Below are 15,987 nucleotides of genomic sequence, written 5' to 3'. Positions count from 1 at the left end.
CTTACCATTGAATCCCCACCACTATAGCCCTGCTGTTCTTCTTCCTCTTGTGCAGTAGACCCGCTCATGGTGCCGTGAAGTTGGCTGTTACTGCTTTCCCCCGCACACTCTTTTGTCCCAACACTCTCCCCCAACAGTATCCAAAATGATATATCTGTTAGAAAGAGGAATGGCCACAGAGGATTCCTACACAACGTGCCTTCCTCTACTCTGCTAGGTGGTCACCCACGCCTTTCCTGCCTATCAATCTTTACCTGTGGTGTGACCACCTCACTGAACATGCTATCCACGACTTGCTCAGTGTCACAGATGCTCCACAATGAATCCATCCTCAGCTCCAGCTCTGAAATGCAGTTAGTCACAGCTTCAGTTGGCCACACTTCCCGATCACGTAGGCTGCGATTTTCCCAAAAGTGCTGAATTGACGGAAAACTGTTCTATATCCCGACTTTTGTCAGCTCAGCTTCTCACCCGAATCTCTGCACTCAGGGGTCCCTGCAGTGCAGTGTCATTAAAATTCCAGGGGCTGGAGCTCTGCGTATGCACAGTATCTCCGATCTGTCAGACTCCCGGTTTGCAGGCCTGCCCGATCACTGGCCAGTCCACAAACCCTGCTGCCCCTCCATCCCTTCCCCCGGCCTAATCGCGGCCCCCCACAACAATTCCCAGGCCAGCCTTGACCTGCCCCAACCCAGGCCAGAGTGCCCCGACGCACAGCCCACCCCCCAGCAATGGCAAGCCCCCCCCCACTAACTCCTCTGGGGTCAGACGCTTCCACTCCCTGGAGACAGGCCCATTCCCCTGATAGACCACTGCCCTCCCCCAGCCTACCCCAATCGCTGGCCTCCCTCCATCACTAACCGATCCTGTCTGCAGAGTGGCAGTGAGACCCCCCTACCACCACTGATCACCCCTAGGCCCTGCCCACAATAAGCCTCATTAGCTTGGCAGTGCCCATTGCCCAATGGGCAGTGCCAAGGTGCCCCCTGGGCATGGGCACTTTGTTCCTTGGGCAGTGCCAGGGTGACAAACTAGCACTGACAGGCTGCCCATACCCAGGGGGCACCACGCGCCGTGCTGCCTGACCCCATCGGGGACCCTGATTGCTCCCCCCCCAACTTTACTCTGGCAAAATCTCCTGCTAGTTCACCAAACATGGGGAACTAGTCTAAACCCTGCCAGAATGAAGTACTATGGTGTGGGAGAGTCAATCGGGACCCACAGGTTCCCGATAATCACATTTAAAAAAGATTCAAATTATTTACCTGCCTTCCCACCGGTTTCCAGTGTGACCTGACCAGCGATTGTTTGCACGTGCATTCCCGGCGCGTGCGCAAATCCCTGTATAAGGCCGGAGACGCGCGTCTCCCACTGTGACCCACCAGAAAAGTTGCAGATCGCGGTGGGAGAATCGCAACCATGGTTACCATGGCCAACTGAAGCTTCCACAATTTGTTACATAGCACAGAAGGAGCATATCACAGGCGCGAGCTCCCCTGCCATGACAAGCTTAAAGCCTCATATTTACTCCCTTTTTTTAAACAAAATGTTATATTTATATTAGATTTCTATTAACATATCTCCCTCACACTAACTTTACTTCCCTTACCCTACTTTGCTTATATCCTACATTACATTATAATAACGGCCCTAAACTTATTTGTTCTGTTAATCCCGTCTTTTAAAAAAATACAGTTCCCTCCCCCTCTTCACCTAACTCACACACTTACCAAACTACCACTCTCTTTGTTCATTGCACTCTCTGTTACTGCAGAATATAGCCCTTACAAACTATGGATCACAAAATAAAGACCTTACAAGCTGTAAGTGGTAAAAGTACTAAATACTTAACCAACAGTACATACCCAAACAGTACAGGGATCATCTTCACCCCCGGTGCCACGCACTAGTATCTACTAGTGTCAATCTGGACAGCTGTGCTGTGGGGCCCACGCAGCCATCACAACAAAGGTCCAAAATTCGACCAAGGGTGGAATGTACAGTGAGGGAGGTAAGGTGGAGTTGTGGGTGACTATGGAAGGCAGAGGAAAGGCCAAAGGGAAGGAAGTTAGACCCTGATATAACTGCAAGAAAAGCTCACAGACAAGTGGGTCAGATGGTGATGTAGGGGGACTAATTAGGTTAATAAAACACATAACCATAGATTTAGGAACATTAACACAATACTAACTTTAGAGTGAACGATCTTAGACTATGGAAATCTAAGCCAGGTCTGTTGCCATAGAAGACAGCTCTGTATGATGAACAAATATTTCTCATTTAAAAAATGCATTTTGAATTTTTAAATGAATGTCTTTTGCTTTTAGTGACATTTTGTGAAACTTCAGTCAATGATAAAATACAGCAAGCCCTGGTGGGAGAGGTAAGAAATAATAGGTCCACTGTAGAGCAGTTATGTTATCAGCAGTGGTTGGAAACAAGATGGCTACCAATGCTAGCTTTATGAATGGAGTCATACAACTTTGGGTTAATAATGCAGGCGGTGGGTAGACACAATTAATGCTCAGGGTCGGAAGAGAGTCACATGGGTTCAATTTGGTGGGATTATTCCACCAGTTCACTGTCCAATGTCCCATGTTGCTGGGCAACAGAAGGGAAGTAACGTCCATAACTAATGACAAGTGAAATCCCATGATGTCAGGATGTGTATTGTTATTGGCTGGAATTAATGATGATTATTGACTGATTTGTAGTAATATTTACTGGTGGGCAATATGAATTTGGGAATCTATAATTGCCTTCATGGAGGCATTGTTTTTCAAAGTAATATTGGGCTGCCTGCATTCTATGCCTTGAGAGCAGGGCTACTTTGTATCATTCTCCCATTTGATTGTTTGGTTAAATTAAGTCACGTCTTAAAAATCAGTACACCGCATTCCATGAATCTCTGTATTAGCTTAAGTAGCAATACATAGACTTGAGGGGAAATCCCCATCTACCGATAGATATTATATCTTTTACTGAAAGGGGATGTACAGAGACTCCAGAGGTGGAGGATACACATCCAAGTGGGGCATGGGCCCCTCGCAGGTGATGGGCTCAGGGGGAGGGTGGTTGAATTGAGGAACAGACTTCCTCTTGAGGCTGCCAGATTTTTCCCTCTGGGTTGCTGATATCCTGCACAGCCTGGTGAAGACAAGTGGGTTGGAGAGAGTGAGAGTGTGCTGGACTAGCATTTAAATATGGGGATATGGGTGGGCGAATGAATCAGCTGTCAGACTGCCAGGTAATTCAAAGGGGCACCTGCTAATGCATAATTAATGAGGTTCCAAGCACAGGATCCCGATAGTCTGGTTGGCAGGAGTGCACTGTTAGAGCCACCCACCACCCCACTTATTCTCAAGATGGAGAGAACTCCACCCAATGTGACCAGCCAACATGTTGAGGGTCTGAAAACAAAATATGTAAATGTGTCACCCAGACCTTTGCTAAACACATTTGAAATGATCTGTAGGAAGTTACAGAAAGATGCGCTTTGTTGTCGAGTGACCTGTTTCTTAACATAGAACTATTATAATTTACCATCAGCCTCCAATGTCCACAATGAGTGAGGGAGACTTCTGGAGTCAATCCCTGCTAGAACAATAAAATTTGAGTAAAATTGATAGAGATCTCTTACCTAGCTATTCAGTCAGACACTATCTGGCTGGATCTCTAACATTGCTTCAGAAAGCACTCATTCTCAAAGCAATGTGGGAAATCAAGCGTGACAGCATGCCATTATGATGGGATAGGAAGAATCAGTTGAAATACTAGAAAACAAGAGAAGTTTTTAGGCTTCTTTCCAACAAGTGGATTAAAGGGTGGAGAGAGATTTGTTGAAGATTTATGAGGGCACATTATGCAGAATTCACAATGTAAAAATCTTCTAAAATCTTTGAAATGGGAGGGTAAAAGGCAGAAGATTCACCCTCTAGAATTTGCTGGTTTCGGTAAATGGAGCAGAATTCTTGCAGGCCCAGGTTCCGTACACAATGCAGATTGATGCCGTCCAGTTGTACCTGAGGATCAATTGGCATTTCAGGACAAGTATCCAGCTGTAGGCCAATATCAAAATGATGACAACACTGTTGAGTAAACAATGGCTTTTCACTTGCTTTTGCCCGAGTTACCAGCCTCTGTACTGCCTCCAGCACTTCATATGTTATATGGTGGAAACACAATTGAAATATTTAAATATCACAAACTCCTATAACAGGTGTGGTGACTTCATCCAAATAGAAATACAGAAGCTGGCTTAACAACTGGAAGAGATATCATCACATCAAAAATCATATTACCACTCACAGAAAATAAATTTTGAGATTGTATCTTCTACCCATTGGTCTGTGAACCAGCATTTCCAGAAGAAGCCCTCATGATAGTAATTCACTTGCCACTGTTTCTGTAAAACCACCAAAAAAAACACATTAGTTCACAGAGATACAACTTAAAATCACCAAAATAATATTTCATATGAATGATTTTACTCATTATAATTAATTTATTTGCAGTTTTTTTTAAACTTAACATTATAATTGTAAATTTTGGGTTGATGTGCTATATATTACAAAGTCAATTTATAGTCAATAGATGGAGATATTTTATGGAGATATTTTTCCCAATTGGAGCTCATTTGGTGCTTTGAGAATTTTTTACTCATGCCTTAGGGGTAATAATCACATTGAATGTTCCTGGGCTCGCATCATCTTATAGCCAACTTCTTCTGAAGAAAACAGCCACAACATTCAATTGGACATTTAGCAATCCAAGCATTTTAGCTGCAATCATAGTCACAATAGAACTGCTTAAACTATTCACAAGCTATAACCCAGACTGAACATTTGGACATCACTGTATGTCCTCTTCAAATTTCCAATATCATAAAATCACTGCAATGGTTTCAGAACCATATGCCAAGTAACAGGAAAGAGAAAACTATCAGAAGAGGAATGCAATTTTAAAACTTTCCCTGCTTTTGAAGATATCATTCTAAAAATCTGAGGATCAGAGAAGAAGGTTTAATTATATGAAGCAACAGGCTTCCTCACATTCACCGTTAGACCATCTTGTTCTTACAAATGAAAGATACTGCAGATACTGGAAAAAACAAAAAATACTGGAAAAGTTAGGTTAAATATGTGATAATTGAGTGAATATCCATCTTGCAAAGGAAGTTGGATTTAGTCTGTCTTCAAAATAGGTTCATTCACAAAACCCAGCATAACCTTTTTTTTTAAATACATTCACATAGGCATCACTGGCTGGGCCAGCACTTATTGTCCATCCCTAATTACCCTTGAACTGAGTTTCACAAGACATTTAAAAGTCACCCACATTGCTGGAGTCACATTTAGGCCAGACCGGGTGAGGGCAGCAGATTTCCTTCTCTAAAGGATATTAGTGAACCAGATGGAACATAGAACATTGAACAGTACAGCACAGTACAGGCCCTTCGGCCCTCAATGTTGTGCCGAGCTATATCCAAACCCAAGATCAAGCTATCCAACTCCCTATAATTCTGGTGTGCTCCATGTGCCTATCCAATAATCGCTTGAAAGTTCCTGAAGTGTCCAACTCCACTATCACAGCAGGTAGTGTATTCCACACCCCAACCACTCTCTGAGTGAAGAATCTACCTTGGACATCCCTCCTATATCTCCCACCATGAACCTTATAGTTATGCCCCCTAGTAACAGCTACATCCACCTGAGGAAATAGTCTCTGAACGTCCATGCTATCTATCCCCCTCATCATCTTATAAACCTCTATTAAGTCACCTCTCATCCTCCTCTGCTCTGAAGAGAAAAGCCCCAGCTCCCTCAATCTTTCCTCATAAGACCTACCCTCCAAACCAGGCAGCATCCTGGCAAATCTCCTCTGCACTCTCTCCAATGCTTCCACATCCTTCTTATAGTGAGGTGACCAGGACTAAACACAATATTCCAAATGTGGTCTCACCAACACCCGGTATAGTTGCAACATAACCTCATGGCTCTTAAACTCAAACATAAGAACACAAGAACATAAGAAATAGGAGCATGAGTAGGCCATTTAGCCCTTCGAGCCTGCCCCGCCATTCAATAAGATCATGGCTGATCTGAAGTGGATCAGTTCCACTTTCCCACTTTCTCCACATAACCCTTAATTCCCTTGTCTGTCAAAAACCTATCTACCCGTGACTTAAATATATTTAGCGAGGTAGCCTCCACCACTTCAACGGGCAGAGAATTCCAGAGATTCACCACCCTTTGAGTGAAGAAGTTCCTCCTCAACTCCGTTCTAAACTGCCCCCCCTTATCTTGAGGCTGTGCCCTCTAGTCCTGAACCCCCGTTAGTAAACGCTAACACACTATAAACCTTCTTCACAGCTCTATCCACTTGAGTGGCAACCTTCAGAGATCTGTGGATATGAACCCCAAGATCTCTCTGTTCCTCCACATGCCTCAGAACCCTGCTGTTGACCCTGTAACCCGCATTCAAGTTTGTCCTACCAAAATGAATCATTTCGCACTTATCAGGGTTAAACTCCATCTGCCACTTTTCAGCCCAGCTCTGCATCCTATCGATGTCTCTTTGCAGCCTGCAAGAGCCCTCCACCTCATCCACTACTCCACCAATCTTGGTGTCATCAGCAAATTTACTAACCCATCCTTCAGCCCCCTCTTCCAAGTCATTGCCCGGGGTGTGGCCACTGTCGTAAGCAAACAGCTACAGGGAGCCACAGGTGAGAGCTGAGTGCCAGGAGGGGGCAAAGTATGGACAAACCGCCCTGAAAGGATGCGACATGTTCCCCCACCAAAGGTATTACCCCTCCCTGACACCCCATACACGCCCCTTCAAGAGTTGAACAGGACACTGATGATGATGATGGTGACGAAACGAGCGCTTGATTTGGATTAAAGTGAGGGAGAGTTGCGCAGCGTCAGCCTCACTCTGTCTTCCCAATTCCCATCTAGATCCAATGGCAAGACAAGAGTCAAGATGGCTGGAGGTGGGACTAGGTGCAGTGGATGACCAGGTCCAGGAAGAAAGATCTTGCCTGATATCCCCTCACCCCCTTAGGTTTGAGGAATAAGTGAAAGAAAAAGAAAAAAGAAGAAAGCTTACTTGGTCTCACTCCAAGTCTTTTCTTTTAGGTTAGAGGAGGGGGAAGGGTGGGAGACTCTAGAAGTGTTCCGCATTCAAATTTATTGGGGAAAAAAAACCTTCCCAGGTCTCGCTGGGGCCTACTTTCGGTTTTACACTCCCGGTTTAGAAAAAAACTCTGAAAAAAGTAAGGTAAAAGTCCCTCTTATCTACAAGCTCTCTTCACTGAATCACCACTCCAACTGCTCCTTTAGAAACAACGAATGGATTTTTGCAACAACCAACAATGGCTTTATGATCATCATTAGACCTTTAATTTCACCACCTCTGTGGTGGGATTCGAACTTGGGTCCCCAGAGGATTACCGTGGATCTCCGGGTTACAAGACCAGTGACAATGCCACTGCCTCCCAAAGTCCTAACTATCCACTGTAGAGCCTCCGATGAACTATTGGGATTGCAAGAATAACAGAAAAACAGCTCATGAGAATAAACTGACAAACGAGGTAACCCCAGGTTCCAGCTTTCAGAGCACACCCACGGTGCGTTTTCTTTTAAAAAAAGATGATTTTTCTCCTGCAGCTATACTTGTTTTTGCTTAAGACAATTGGGGTGCTGTTTTTGCTAGGAACAGAATGATCTTTCTTGTGTTTGTCCTTGATTGTATTAGGTGATACGTGCTTGCTGAAATCTGCCTGCTGGAATTGTAAATTGTGTAAAAGGGGACTGCCTTTTTGTTCGGCGTGCTTTTGCTAACTGACTCCCACCACTGAGCGGAAGTTATGCAGCAAAGGATTACCAGCTTGCACATGTAAGACAAATAAAGAATTTTGAATCGGATAACAGTTGGTGTTGGCCTTTGTATCAAGGACGGAAGAGTCTCACAAAAATGAACTTACTATAGTACCCTCCACCACAGGTGAAAACTGGCTCTTAAGTATGCGCCCTCACCAATCCCCAATTAGTATCAGAGGCCCTTAATCATAACTGGAGCATGCACTCAATTATCACTGCATTTCCAATATTAACACTATGGAGAGAGAAACGGGTCTGGCTTTTCACCTGCTCAGGAGGCATTTTAGAATGGCAGATAAGACCACATACCAGTATTCCCATTCCCATTTCCAGCAATTTTAACCACTGAGGAATATGAGTGGGCTGAATATTGTATGTTAAATATTGAAGGTTCAAACATATTTAGAAAGAATTCTGAAAGGAGGAGGAAAGCTATATAATTGTATTAATTAGAGATAGCATAATGGCAAATAGCAAATAAGAAGAAATAAGAAGAAATAAGAAGAAACTTCAATCACACTCAGATTTGTACAGTCCAAAACCAAACTGTAGGAATGAACTGGTGGAAGAAATAAGTTGGCAAATTCATAAAATAAGCAAAGGACGTAGGGTGGTATTTCCCAGTCCTTCCTGCTGGGAGAATCAGTCCCGCTGAAGCCAATGCCGGCTATGGGTTCCCAAGCGGCTGGACAGGCGAGCCATGCAATCTACCATTGACTTCTGTGGGACTGGGACTGGGAGATCTTGTGGGTGCTTCCTCCACTGCGGGATGGGGAACCCAGAAACCAAGACTTTCTCTATGATTGCAACTGAGAACCAATTAATGCCCACATAGGCACCTCATCTCACCAGCAACAGAATGGTGGTGGGAGAAGGTTATCCTGAATTGGCTAGTGGTGGATGGGGGAGGGGGGTGTCCCTACATAATGGATCCCAGGGGGACACTGAAGGCCCCCTCCCCAAGCTTTGAGAGTCCTCAGGTTGCCCTCCCTTCAAATTCCAATCCCAATTCACTCAGCCAGGCCTGCCAGTTTGGCATGTGGCAGGACCATCAGTCACTTACCCAAATTTCAATCCAATTCCACACCCCACTGTTCCAGAGTCCTGGAAGTTTCTGGCCTCTGATTGATTGGCAGCTCTCTGAGACAGCAGCAGCTATCCCTGAGAGATGATATTCCTAGGTCCAGTCCAATGACAGCCAATTCTAAATTGTCCATCAAATGGGTGCAGGCCAACTGGTGCTGCCACTTGTCAAGTCCACCTCCTCTACCTCCACTAACGCTTTATCTGGCAGAGCAGGGAATCTAACACCTGCATAATACCACCCACAGAATGGACCATTCAGCCTGTCCTGTCCATACTGGCCCTTTGTAGGATCAAGTCATCTAGTATGACCCCTACACTTTCCTGAAAGCCTGCACATCTTTCATTTCCGGATAATGATCCAGTTCCCTTTTGAATGCTTCAATTCAACCTGCCTCCATTACAGTCTGTGGAATTGAACTCCAGATCCAAACCATTCACTGCATGAAAAGGTCTTTCCTCAGGTCAACATTGCCTCTTTTGCCAATTACCTTAAACCTCTGCCCTCCTGTTCTCAATCCTTCCACCAAAGAAAACAGTTTCTCCCTACCTACTCTATCCAGCCCCCTCATGATCTTGAACTGCTCAATTTTTTTTCTTCTCCAATCTGACGATGTTGATTTTATTTATTTGGTTAAATACAAAAATATCCCTGAGCTCTTTATTGCTTGTCCATTCGGAGAACTTTTGTTGGGAATGGTAGGTCTCCTGTTACTCTGGCTGCTGACTCAGAACTTGTGACACTTTATGAACTTAAATACAGCTTGGAAATAAAAAGGGAATCTGGTGAACAGATACTGGTTTCTGCTGACTTGTTTCAGGAGTGATGAGGGAAAAAAAGACGCAAAGGAAATTGCTTGCTAACAGCCATGATCCATTGACAGGTATCATGCTTCTGTCTGGGGAACTGGACTCTTTGATCCTGCTGTGAGAGGCTGGGCTCAATATGTAGAACAAATACATTTTTTCTGAGGCAAATGACATTGGGCCCAATTGCACACAAACTTGATAAAATCAGGCGTGAATCGATTAGTGTGATCCGCGCCCGCACCTGCACAGATGCCCACTTTACCCCAAGGCCCGAAAATGGCCATGATCCAAACTGTGCCCGAAAAGGACGCAACGGCAATTTAAATGCATTTGCATGCATTTAAACTGAATTAATTGGCTGCCCGCCCAACTTTACCAGCATTTTCTCCTTTACCATCGCGTTCACACATCCAGATTCAGTGTGAAACAGATATGGTGGCCAAAGGTCTGTTTCAAACGCTCCAGCTTCTGAAGAGGTAAGTTCAGAGCTTCCAACGGCTCTCTGACTCAGATCGGCTGGGGGAAAGGGGAGGCGGGCCAGATCATTCTCTGGTGGGGGAGGGGGTGGCAGGAGGGGGTGGCACAAGGGTGGCCCAATCATTTTCTGGTAGAGGGGAAGGGAGGAGGGAGGCCTGATCATTCTCTGGTGGGGGAGGGGAAATTCTGCTCAATTCACAAATACTAGTTATTTGTACCTTGTTAGGTCAAGCACAATTAAGGAACCCTTTGCCATAGATTAAACATTCAGAGCTTATGATTTTGTTTAAAAGAGTTTTATACTCCAAAATCCCTAAATCTTATATAACTCCAGTATATATCATCCTCCTATCAGAAACAAGCAATCATCACTAATCTGCTTCCTGTCACTCAGCAAATTTCATACCCAGATTGCTAGTGTCCCTTTTATTCCATGAGTTCCAACTTTGCTCAAAAATCTGTTCTGTAGCAATGTATCAAATGACTTTTAGAAGTCCACATGCATAAGAACAATAGTATTATCTTCATCAACTGCTTCCTGATCAAAAAGCTCAAGCAAGTTAATAAAACACAAGTTGTCTTTAGCCAATCCAAGCTGGCTTAATCTATATGTACCTAAGTGATTATTAATGCCGTCTCAACTTATCATTTTTAAAAGCTTCCACAACCATCATGACTAAATTGGCTGGCCTTTAGCTGCTGGACTGTCTTCACAACTACTTTTGTACAAGAGTGTGTAACATTTTCAATTCTCTACTCCTGTGATACCACTACTGAGTGTTAAGATGATTGGAAAATTATGGTCAGTACTTCTGCAATTTCCACTCATTTCTCTCAGGATTCACCCCATCAGATTCTGATGCCTTTATTAATTAGCCTATGTAATACCTTTTTCTTATCTTTAATTACTTAAAGTGTCTCCTCTTTCACCATGATCTGGGCAATAGCCAGGAAGCTCTCTATTAGCCCTACTTTTCCCCTTTGTGAGAATATAACTTGACAGTAATTTTTTTTTTAAAGATAGTCCTTTACTCAGTTACAGTTTTGCTTGCCAATCTTTGATTCCAATTTTTCAGGGCAAGATGCATTCTTATCCCACTGGAGTCACTTTTCCCCTAGTTAATTATTCTTATTCTGACATGTACTTTCTCCTTTTCCATAGCCAACCTAAACTTTATGAGACAATGATCACTATTGCCTAAATTTTCTTCTACTGATACTTGATTCAATTCATTCCCATGAACCAGATCCCATCAGTGTTTCCTTTCTTATTGGACTGGAAACATTGGTGTAGAAAATTTTCCTGAACACACTCTAGAAACTCTAGCTATTCTCTCCCTTATACATTATTACCATCCCAGTCTACATTTGGATTAAATCACCATTATACCTGTTCTATAATTCTTGCACTTCTCTCTAATGTTTCTACAAGTCTTTTGTGCTGCATCTATACAAATAGTAGCCTACACATTCTAAGTACTGTCTCCTGAACCATCTCTTCAGCCACACGTTCATGTAGGGCAAACAAGTCGGAGGTCATGGAACCTATACAGATTAAAGGGGAGGAGGCACTTGCTGTCTTGAGGCAAATCAAAGTAGATAAATCCCCAAGACCGGACAGGGTATTCCCTCGGACCCTGAAGGAGACTAGTGTTGAAATTGCAGGGGCCCTGGCAGATATATTTAAAATGTTGGTATCCACAGGTGAGGTGCCGGATGATTGGAGAATAGCTCATGTTGTTCCATTGTTTAAAAAAGGCTCAAAAAGTAATCCGGGAAATTATAGGCCAGTAAGTCTGACATCAGTAGTAGGTAAATTACTGGAAGGAGTACTAACAGCTGGGATCTACAAATATTTGGATGGACAGGGAATTATTAGGGAAAGTCAACATAGCTTTGTGCGTGGTAGGTCATGTTCAACCAATCTATTAGAGTTTTTCAAGGAGGTTACTCAGAAAGTGGATAAGGGAAGGCAGTGGATGTTGTCTGCATGAACTTTGGCAAAGGTCCCACATGGGACGTTAGTTAGGAAGGTTCAGTCGCTAGGTATACATGGAGAGGTAGTAAATTGGATTAGACATTGGCTCAATGGAGGAAGCCAGCGAGTGGTAGTGGAGGATTGCTTCTCTGAGTGGAAGCCTGTGACTAGTGGTGTGCCACAAGGATCAATGCTGGGTCCATTGTTGTTTGTCATCTATATCAATGACCTGGATGATAATGTGGTAAATTGGATCAGCAAATTTGCTGATGATACACAGATTGGACGTGTGGTGGACAGTGAGGAGGGTTTTCAAAGCTTGCAGAGGGATTTGGACCAGCTAGAAAAATGGGCTGAAAAATGGCAGATGGAGTTTAATGCAGACAAGTGTGAGGTATTGCACTTTGGAAGGACAAACCAAGGTAGAACATACAAGGTAAATGGTAGGACACTGAAAAGTGTAGTAGAACAGAGGGATCTGGGAATAAAGATACATAATTCGTTAAAGTGGCTTCACAGGTTAATAGGGTTGTAAAGAGTGCTTTTGGAACATTGGCCTTTCTAAATAAAATATTGAGTATAAGAGTTGGAATATTGTGGTGAGGTTGTATAAGACATTGGTGAAGCCGAATTTAGAGTGTTGTGTGTAGTTTTGGTCACCTAATTACAGGAAGAATATTAATAAGATTGAAAGAGTGCAGGGAAGGTTACAAGGATGTTGCCAGGATTTGAGAAACTGAGTTACAGAGAAAGGATGAATAGGTTAGGATTTTATTCCCTGGAGTGTAGAAGAATGAGGGGAGATTTGATAGAGTTGTATAAAATTATGATGGGTATAGATAGAGCGAATGCGAGCAGGCTTTTTCCACTGAAGCTAGGGGAGAAAAAAACTAGAGGACATGGGTTAAGGGTGAAAGGGGAAATGTTCAAAGGGAATATTAGGAAGGGTTTCTTCACACAGAGAGTAGTGGGAGTGTGGAATGAGCTGCCAGATGAAGTGGTAAAGGTGGGCTCACTTTTAACATTTAAGAAAAGCTTGCGCAGGTACATGGATGAGTGGGGTATGGAGGCATATGGTCCTGGTGCAGGTCAGTGGGACTAGGCAGAAAAATGGTTTGACACAGCCAAGAAGGGCCAAAGGGCCTGTTTCTGTGCTGTAGTGTTCTATGGTTCTATGGTTCATCTGCTCTATCTTTCTACTCATACACTCATTAGCACATGACACAGACAGAAATGCAGAGATTACAACCTTTGAGGTCCTGCTTTTCATTCTGCTGCCCAGCTCCCTAAATTCTTGCTGCAAGGCATCATTCCTCTTTCTGCCTGTGTCATTGATACCAAAATGAACCATGACCTCTGATTGTTCATCCTCCCCTTTTAAAATGCCCTGCAGCCACTCAATGATATCCTTGACCCTGACACCAGGGAGGCAGCACACCATCTTGAAGTCTGTAACCACAAAAATGCCTGTCTGCAACCCTCACTATTGAGTCTCTGATCACTATTGCTCCCCTGTTCTTACCCCCATCCACCCCTCACCCGCTTTGGGCAGCTGAGCCTCCCACAGTACTGTGAACTTGGCTCTGGCACTCCCCAGAGGAACTGTCACACTCACCATTTTCCAACATAGAAAAGGTGGTTCTTGAGTGAGATGCACTCTGGGGCTTTCTTAACTACCTGCTTGTCCTCCTTCTGACTGGTGGTCACCCATTCCCTCTCTGACAGCATTTCCTTAAGGTGCAGGCTGACCACATCTGAAAATGTGCTATCCACGAACCTCTCAGGCTTGTGAACGCTCTGCTGTGCCTTTGGCTGATGCTTAAGGTCTGAAACCCATTCTCAGATTAGTCAAAGCGGTGACACTTTCTGCAAATGTGGAATTCCCACAAGCTGCAGGCTGTGCAAAACATGGGACTGAGCTTCCCAGTCATACTTTAAGTTAAAAGTTTCTTATGCTAAATTTATTTCAAGTAAAAGAATTATTTAAGTTATTTTTTGAAAAAGCTAGAACTTTGTTTTTCTCCTTAATGTAGTTTTAAATTGGAGAAAAACAATTTACCCTTATCATTAATCCAAAAGTAGTTTGTGCCTGTCTTTAATCAGGGAGGTGACAGTCTCGTGGTATTATTCACTGGACTACTAGTCCAGAAACTCTGTGAATATTCTGGGGACCTGCATTCAAATTCTACCACGGCAGATGCTGGAATTTGGACTCAATAAAAAATGATGTCCTTTTAGGGAAGGAAATCTGCTGTCTTTACCTGAGCTAGTGTACATGTGACTCCAGAGGCACAGCAATGTGATTGACTCTGAACTGCTCTCAGAAAGTTCACCACTGCCTTCTCAAGGGCAAATAGGGATGGGCAATAAATGCTGGCCAGCCAGCAACGCCCATGTCTCATTTAAATACATGCATGTTCTTTTTTTTCCCCTCCACTGCTGTTTCATCAAGGCAAAATTGGTTGGCACAGTGGTTAGCATTGATGCCTGACAGCACCAGGGACCTGGGTTCAATTCCCACCTTGGGGGGTGACTGTTTGTCTGTGTGCAGTTTGCATGTCCTCCATGTTATTGTAGGTTTCATCCCATAGTCCAAAGATGCGCAGTTTAGATACATTGGCCATGTTAAATTGCCACTTAGTATCCAAAGCTGAGTAGGGTGGAGGAGGATTATCTGGGTAAATATATGGGGTTTTGGGATAAGGCCTGGGTGGGATACTCTGTTAGAGAGTCAGTGCAGCCTTGATGGGTTAAATGGCCTCTTTCTGCACTGAAGGAATTCTATGAAAATGAGGCTTTAGGCAAAGCTAAATTGGATTGAATTCCCCTTCATAACTAGGCTTGAAGTTATAGAGTCATAGAGATTTACAGCATGGAAACAGGCCCTTCGGCCCAACTTGTCCAAGCCACCCTTTTTTTTAAACCTCTAAGCTGGTCCCAATTGCCTGTGTTTGGCTCATATCCCTCTATACCCATCTTAACCATGTAACTATCTAAACGCTTTTTAAAAGACCTGCTCTACTACTACCTCTGGCAGCTTGTTCCAGACACAAACACAGGTTAAACTAAATGCTTGTTTGTAAAGCCAAATATCTGTCCAATTTATACAGGGTTACATAATATAGGTCTTCACTTAAATTCCTGACACACGAACACACTCATGAGAATGAGCCAGTTAACCAAAAAATATGCCCATTGCTTTCAAATTCAATGCAGTAATTACAATTGTAATATAGCCTCACTCATCTAAATCACAATTTACTAGATTCAACAGTCAAAAGTCCTGTCCTTATTGATTTTGCAAACGTATTGACATCAGTAAAAACTAATGTTCCACATATACTCAGTTCTACTTTAGAAATATAGAAATGTAGAAGATAGGATCAGGCAGAGGCCATTTGGCCTTTTGAGCTTGCTCCCCCATTCACTATGATCATGGCTAATCGGTCAACTCAATACCCTAATCCTGCTTTCTCACCATAACCTTTGATCCCATTCATCCCAAAAACTATATCTCGCCGCCTCATGAATACGTTCAATGTTTTGACATCAACTACTTCCTGCGGCAATGAATTCCACAAGTTCACCACTCTTTGGGTGAAGAAATGCCTCCTCACCTCCGTCCTAAATGGTCCACCCTGAATCCTCCCACTGTGACTCCTGGTTCTGGATTCGCCCACCATTGGCAACATCCTCCCTGCAGCTCCCCTGTCAAGCACGATGAGAATGTTATAAATCCATGAGATCCCCCTTCAT

At 43.6% G+C, this 15,987-nt stretch overlaps 1 protein-coding gene across 1 annotated transcript in view; it reads right to left on the bottom strand.

The window, feature by feature from the left end:
* LOC145348984 (transmembrane protein 182-like) overlaps window positions 1–15,987 on the bottom strand; it is a 65,043-nt gene that overhangs the window by 25,924 nt on the left and 23,132 nt on the right. Inside the window, exon 3 of the mRNA XM_080197160.1 lies at window positions 4,309–4,405. Coding sequence (XP_080053286.1) covers window positions 4,309–4,405 — 97 coding nt within the window. The remainder of the gene's footprint in view (window positions 1–4,308; window positions 4,406–15,987) is intronic.

This window comes from Carcharhinus amblyrhynchos, chromosome 10 (assembly GCF_965287045.1).
Source record: "Carcharhinus amblyrhynchos chromosome 10, sCarAmb.v2.hapA, whole genome shotgun sequence".
NCBI classification, from domain to species: Eukaryota; Metazoa; Chordata; class Chondrichthyes; order Carcharhiniformes; family Carcharhinidae; genus Carcharhinus; species Carcharhinus amblyrhynchos.
The sequence above is the reverse complement of the archived record's forward strand: the minus strand, read 5'-3'. Positions and strand labels throughout refer to the sequence as shown.